Genomic DNA, 7,727 nt, shown 5'->3' on the forward strand with positions numbered 1-7,727 from the left:
AGATATTATTCATTTATATTAGTTATATTTAAAATTTAATAATAATTAAATATGAATAATGGATAATGTAGTAACACTGTAATTATTTTTTAGACAGATGTTCATATGTCATTTTCTCTTTAAAATTAAAGCAACATAACTAATCATATAATGACCAAGAAAACTTCATTATGTAATATCTAATGGCTAGCTGGCTCTGTAGATTTGTAGATTTGATTCAAGGTGCTTAGTCAAATAATATTCCGTAGATTTGAGTCACTTGACATCTCTCTTGCTTTTATGAACGTCTAACTCTTTTAAGTTTAACAGAGAAATATCCTCAGGTTTTTTTTATTCTCGTAACTAGCCATTAATGTGAATGATCACTTCACCATAAAGACCGGTAAAATAATAAAGAAAAATGTATGCATTTACAGTATATAAATTTGATATATCGTCACTACATTATCAACTATTTAATTTTAATCACCCTTAACTATTCAAAAAAGTAATATAAATGAATGTTGGATGATGTACTGAGTGTGTATAAATCTTTATACTGACACTGAATAGATATAAGTCATATAACACTCAAAATAATATACAAGTAATTTCATATTGATTACCACTGCAGAAAATCGATTTTCCAAGTTTTCCCACCAAAAGAATAAGTTGTATTAAATACTCGTATAAACCCATTCTACTGCTTGATGTACTTGTGTTGGGTCGAATTATATAATATAATCTCAACAATAATGCACAAGATGTTTGCATTTACAAAGATCTATGTGTGACGTTCCATTCATGCATGCATGTGCATATGTTAGTAGGTTTACTTCTACTTATTGATTAAATTACTAGTAACAAGCAGCATGAATAAATATAGGTTACATGGTATATAAGAGCATTTTTACTATAGCAGAAATGCAAGGTAACTAATTACTATCTCCGAATTTTTATAAGACACAATTTTATGCAGATTAAGTAATGTGTAAATATTATTAATTTTTTCAATAATTGTATCACATTTATCAAAAATTGTTATTTATTAATGGAAATAAATCATTTTTCCTCTACTAAAATTATTTGAGTAAATAAGAATATTTTAATAATAAATTCATTTACTGTACTTAGAAGTTTAAAAAGTATCCTTATAGATAAAACAAAAACAAAAACCTCAAAAGATCCTATAAAAAAGATCAAATGTGATATTAGAAACCAACAAGGTGTTGGTCTAGTGGTGTAAGGTCCCATAAATTTCTAAGGTTCAAGGTTTAATTCCTGAAAATGACACTTATTGTGAGGCACAAAAAAAGTTAGTTTCTTACCAAAAAGTAAAAAAATACCCTTGAAAATATCAAAAAAAAATGTGGTATTAGAAATTGGTAATGGACAATGCTTCAATAGATGTGGTCCAACCAGGTTTCATATAGCAAAAACGATTTGGCTAACTATTGCTTGAAGATTAATTAATAAGAAATCGAAATTGTAAAGTCAATCTTAAAAAAATACTTAAAATTTTACAACTTTCAACACTTCACACTTACACAAAAATACTGATGGGAATATTAGTAAAATCATTGGAACATTATTTAAGGAAACAAAAGAGATAACTTTCCACGTAAAAATAATGTTTTTTTTACAAATAAGGAAAGCTAACTAGTTGATGATTGTTAGAGATAAACAGAAAAATATGCTCCATTTGCATATTTCCTAAGTCAAAAAAGGGGATAAGTGAAAATTGTAACTAATTTTTCATAACAAATAATATATTGTAATTAATATGTGGCGTCCTCTTAATATATTAAAAAAATGATAATAATTAAAGTTTTGAATAAGTTAATGATGGATTACTTAAATAAAAAAAATCCTCTTCTACCATATGAGGTGTAAGTTATATCGGTTAGAGGAATGAGACTCCTCTCCAATACTTGAGAAGGAAGTAAGACCACAAAATAAAGAAAATATCATATGCAATTATACTTGTATTTTTATGTTTATCACGATAAGACAAATTTATTCTTAAAACTTAACCAACTCGGTATTCGTTCGAAATTCGATTCGTTATTTAGCTCGATAAATTTGGTTAATAAACCAAATGAGCTGAACTTGAGCTCGATAAATAAACGAACCGAACTTGTGTTGAATATAGTTCGACTCGTTAGGTTCATGAGTTGACTCGATATATTTATATTTATATATATATATATATGTTTATTTATATATATGAACTAATTTTGATGTTTATTATGATCCATACATTATTTTGTATATTTATTGTAATTATATATATAAACGCAAGATTATATTTATATATATAAAACATTTTTGTAGTATTTTCAAAATTTAATTAATTATTTGAGTTGTCTAAATGAACCATTCGAACTGAACCAAACAGTTTGCGAACTTTAATCGAGCCGAACTCGAGCTAAAAAAATAGCTCATATCGAACTCGAGTCGAGTTTCGAGCTAAATCAATCCTTATTGAGCTGAACTCTGGTTCGACTCGGATCAGTTCATTTCGAGTCCTACATATAGGTATGGAACTAATCTTTTTTGAAGTGTGTGGAAGCCTCTCCCAACAAGTGTCGCTCTCAAAAATCAAACTATTAACTTTTTGACCATCTTAGGGATCTAGCAGGTCCTTACATTTTGAAGACAAGTTACTTGAGCTTACCTATATTTTTCATCCAACACTTACATTAGATAGTAAAATTAAATGCACAAAAGCAGAAAAGTAAAATAATAAATAGTATTATTTTCTAGGGAGGGGATTTTGACAATTTCTTTTAACATAAATGAAATTACTTTTATTTCAGACTTTTAAATATTATTTATATGTACTTAAAATATATCAAAATAACATTATTAAAAATAAAGAATGCAAAAATTGACACCTCACATGTTTCCTGTCCAGCTGTGCCTGTACTAGATGTGAGAAACATCTTCCTAGGCAACATATGTGAATTTTTTTTCTTTCAAAATTTGCTATTAAATTAATAATAGGCTTTATTCCATGTAAATTATTTTAATCATCTAAGTTTGTATCCTTAAATTTAGTCTTCTATGTTTTATTTTTGAAACATCAAAGCAATGTATTAAAAAAACCTAAGTACAACAAAATCAAGTATTTTTAAAATTACAAAAGTTCAAAATGGAAAATTTAATATTTTTATACTATTGAAAAAATGATATGATTTTTTTACCTAGAGGATTATCAAAATCACGATCTAACTTGAATTAAATGTAACAATAGTAAATAGCAAACTTAGCAAAGAGCAAACCACACAAAATTACATCATTTTTCACATTTTCTTCACGTTTAGTCTTCTATGTTAATTGATTGTTTTTGTTTTAGTTCATATTAAAGATGGGTTAACATTATAGTTGGCCACATCATTAATAAATATGGCCATAGACAAATTATATGTAAATATTGAAACCAAAATTTTAAAACAATTAAGACCAACACCAAAAGTATCTCTCACCACCACCACCTGTGCATTCTCCTCCCCCACCATACTATTACAAATCTCCACCACCACCAAAGAAGGAATATAAGTACCCATCTCCACCACCACCTGTTTACAAGTATAAGTCTCCTCCTCCCCCAGTCCATTCTCCTCCTCCTCCTTACAAATACTCATCTCCACCACCACCGGTGCATTCTCCTCCCCCTCCATACTATTACAAATCTCCACCACCACCAAAGAAAGAATACAAATACTCATCTCCATCACCACCTGTTTACAAGTATAAGTCTCCTCCACCTCCCGTTCACTCACCACCTCCACCACACTATGTCTATGCATCACCACCTCCACCTGTCCATTCCCCACCTCCACCACATTACATCTATTCCTCACCTCCTCCCCCTCACTACTAAATAGTGGTTTAGCTGATCAACCATATTGGTAAGCTTCTTGGTACACCCTATGTTATTGTAACATTATTGATGCACACTCAAGCAAACTTACACTCTTATACTTAATCCTTACTTATAATCACAAGCAAGCCACTAACTAAACCACTTAAATACACTTTAACTTTTCTAAAGTCATTGAAACATCACATATATCTCTCATACTTTATGCAAGTATCATTCCCTTTTCGATAGTATTCCAAACCTGTTCTAACCAAAGTATTATTCTCTCTTAATTTATGTATATTTCTTTTATTTGTTGCATTAATACTTCTGAAATTATTTTCTTACTTAAAATTTTAATACTTTTTTGTTTGACATAATTTTATTATAGTAAGTACAAATTTGTATAGCGTTTCCATCTTCCCGTCTATATATATGTATATGAGCTTTCCTTGTACTGTTTTGGCTTCATTTTTTAGTAATGTTTCATAAGAACTGTTTATTATGATAAATAGAGACTTTTTTAAATCTAGTCTAATACTGTTGAAAATGAAACAAACATATTTAAGAATCAAACATACTTTGTGCATATATACGAATGAATGATTGGTTCAGATACATGTCTTTTTCCTAAATAAACAGTTTTTCAATAGAAACTTGCCTCATATATTTTTCTTATCCTTGTATCTTTAGATACTTTAATAAGATCAAATTATTAATGTTTTGTTGAGGGACTAACTAATGACAGAAGTGATAATAATCTCGTGTGTGTATTTTTGTAGGATTCAAAGAATATGTGCAAATAAAGAAAGTGATGGATAGCAACCACACTAGAAGAAACTGGCAACAAAGTTCCGCATTAATGTCCTTAAATTAAAAAAAGTGTTTCATATCTTTCTATGATAGTATAGATTTCAATTTCGTTTGCTTTTTTACATGATTATGATGGTGTATTTGTATTTCAAATGTGAGTTATTATATTGATTTGGTTAAAGATACTTAAAATATGTTATTATAATATTCTCATTACTTTACTAGAATTATGGTTCTGTGCTTTTAAAGGGTTGGGAATAGTCATCTATAAATATAAATATTTTCTCTATCACTTGAAGTATATTTTTTGAATTGACACATATTTGAAAGAGAGAAAAAAATGAAAGTATAAGTAATACAAATTTGTATTGTCATTGGGTTATTCATTATTAAACTTTAAATACAAATAATATAGATGAATGATGAATAATATATTGACTGAATATAAATCTTTACACTAATAATTTATAAATATTATAATTTTTTCCAATTAAAGTATGCGGGCACGAATAAAAAAATTGACAAATAATAAATGACGGAAATGTGGAAATGCAAGCATCATGGTAATATTTGTAGGTGTTATACCTATAAGAAATATCTTTGCCAAAACCAGCAGCACTTCATGATCAAATGTATTTAAAATTATTAATGTAGTTTGTAATGAACCAAAAATAATGAATAGATATTCACTCTTATACTATTTGGATATGTCTTCCCAATATACTATATTTTATTTAACTTAATTACACTCATTATTCTTTTTTGCTTAAGAGATCACACTAATTCCTATTGCAGGGGTAATCAATGTAATTTTGTACATAAATTCGGGATGATTTGTGTAGTACAAAAAAGAGAATGATAATTTGCATAATTTCACTGAAACTCAAAAAATATCAGTGTAATTTACTCAAAGAAAAAAAATCAAAGAAGACAATTTCTTGTGGAAAAGAGTATTATAATATATTTAATAAAAATTATGATTCCTACACAAAATTTGTTTTAAGTCTTATTATTATATGAATATTATTACATTGTAGTAAGTTATTATAGTAATACTAGCAAGTTACACATGGATTTGCACGAGGTGATATTTTTTGTTGTATAGTAAAGAAAACATATTATGTACGTATTTACATGGTAAAGAACACACATGATACTTATGTATCCGCATGCTTAAAAATATATATGTTACTCATACATTTGTATTCTTAGAAACATACATGTTACCATGTGTTCGCATTGTTAAAAACACACATGTTAAAAGTATACATGCATATTACCTGTACATTCATATTGTTAAGAACATACATGTTACCCATGTATTCGCATGATTAAAAACACACAAGTTATCTGTACATTTGCATTATTAAGAACACACATTTTACCCGTGCATTCACATGGTTAAAACACATATATTACTCATACATTCATATTGTTAAGAACACACATGTTATCCGTGAATTCGCATGGTTGAAACATAAAGAAAATAAATGATAATTTCCATTTTTATAATGAAAATAGGGAAACAGAAACGTGATACTATATTATTTTTGAAGGTTAAAATGTTGAAAAGTATGTACAAACTGATCTTCATATTCTTAAAGTTAAAATTAAGAATTCCATGACCAATAACAACAATAGGGGTGGTCATGCCCCAAAGAAGCATCAACTTTAACTTTCAAACCCCCATCTTTAAACAAAAAACATGAATAGCAAATCCATTTGTTGTTTATGTTTTTCTATTCTAATGACAAAAAGTTTTACGACATGTTTCATTTTTTTCTAAACTAATTATTTATGAACATTTGTGTCCATGAAAAATATGCTGAAAATGAGAGGAAAAATAAATTGGATGAATAATAGTAGATGCTAGAGAATATAAATAGAGAATAAAGTATCTCCTGATATAAAGAGATAAGTTATCTCCTCCATGCACTAAAATCATGGCATGTATAATATTTAATCATTTTCTATAAAAATATTTCTAAAACTAAACAAAACAGTACACATGTCATACTTTTACTGGCTAGAGGAGATAAATTATCTCCTAACATGAAGAGATACTTTATTCTCATATAAATGACTTTATTCGAAACTACAAACTCATGTGACATGAATGAACAACTCCAGTTATGGATTCTACTGCTTCTAATTGCAATAATAATAGAAATTAAGTAGAAAAAAGCTATGTCAAAATTGGGGTGCAAAATTTTTATTTCAGGAGATAGATATGGAGTCAGGACAACTTAATCAACAATCAGAATGAGTATGCTAAACAACGTATATAAAAAATCATTGAAGAGAGAAAATAAAATACAATCGAAGCAACTTCCATGGCAATAGCTTGTATCTTGTCATCCTAATTTATAGGGGGAAATAATGAAGTATATACATATAGTTAAATGATTTAATAGGTCAAAATATAGAGTCATGAAACTAACTTTTCATCCAAAATCACTTATAAGGATTACGCCGACGATCTGTCCACACGCCAGAAACTAATAATTCTGACCTTAAGCTTTCAAGTATCTTTCACAACATTGATCTCTTCAATGAAATTGACTCTACGTTCCATTATATCTATAATATTGTTAAAAATAAAGTAAGCTATTGACAATATATCATTCATCATATATATATATATATTATATTTATTTAAGAGTGAATAATTATTAACACATTACGCCTTATATGATTTAGACATGTGTCGAGGAAACCAATATAAGCCCCGTAAGAAGAGTTAATCAAATAGAAGTTAGTCTAAATCCTAAAGTAAGAGGGAGATAAAGAAAAATCATAGGAGAAATGATGAAGAAAGATATTTATTTACTATCTAACACAAAAAACTCTTGCCACATCAGCTAGGGACACATGTCAAAACCTCATGCAAAGTTTACTCTTGCCACATTAGCTAGGGACACATGTCAACACCTCATGCAAATTTTTCCCTCCAAAAGCTCATTATCTCTTACTATACAACCTTACACACAAGATCAAAACTACCCCTTGCTATTTTTTGTTTAAAAAAATCTGAACATAATAACTCATTAAATAAATAATAAAGGAGAGA

At 28.1% G+C, this 7,727-nt stretch overlaps 1 protein-coding gene across 1 annotated transcript in view; it reads left to right on the plus strand.

Annotated features, from left to right (window-relative positions):
• LOC109347113 (repetitive proline-rich cell wall protein 2-like) overlaps positions 1 to 4,745 on the plus strand; it is an 8,038-nt gene extending 3,293 nt beyond the window's left edge. The window contains exons 2-3 of the mRNA XM_019586838.1: positions 3,444 to 3,893; positions 4,627 to 4,745. Of these exons, the coding sequence (XP_019442383.1) occupies positions 3,444 to 3,865 (422 nt within the window). The 3' untranslated portion in view covers positions 3,866 to 3,893; positions 4,627 to 4,745. The remainder of the gene's footprint in view (positions 1 to 3,443; positions 3,894 to 4,626) is intronic.

The sequence above is a fragment of the Lupinus angustifolius genome, chromosome LG05 (genome assembly GCF_001865875.1).
Source record: "Lupinus angustifolius cultivar Tanjil chromosome LG05, LupAngTanjil_v1.0, whole genome shotgun sequence".
NCBI lineage: Eukaryota > Viridiplantae > Streptophyta > Magnoliopsida > Fabales > Fabaceae > Lupinus > Lupinus angustifolius.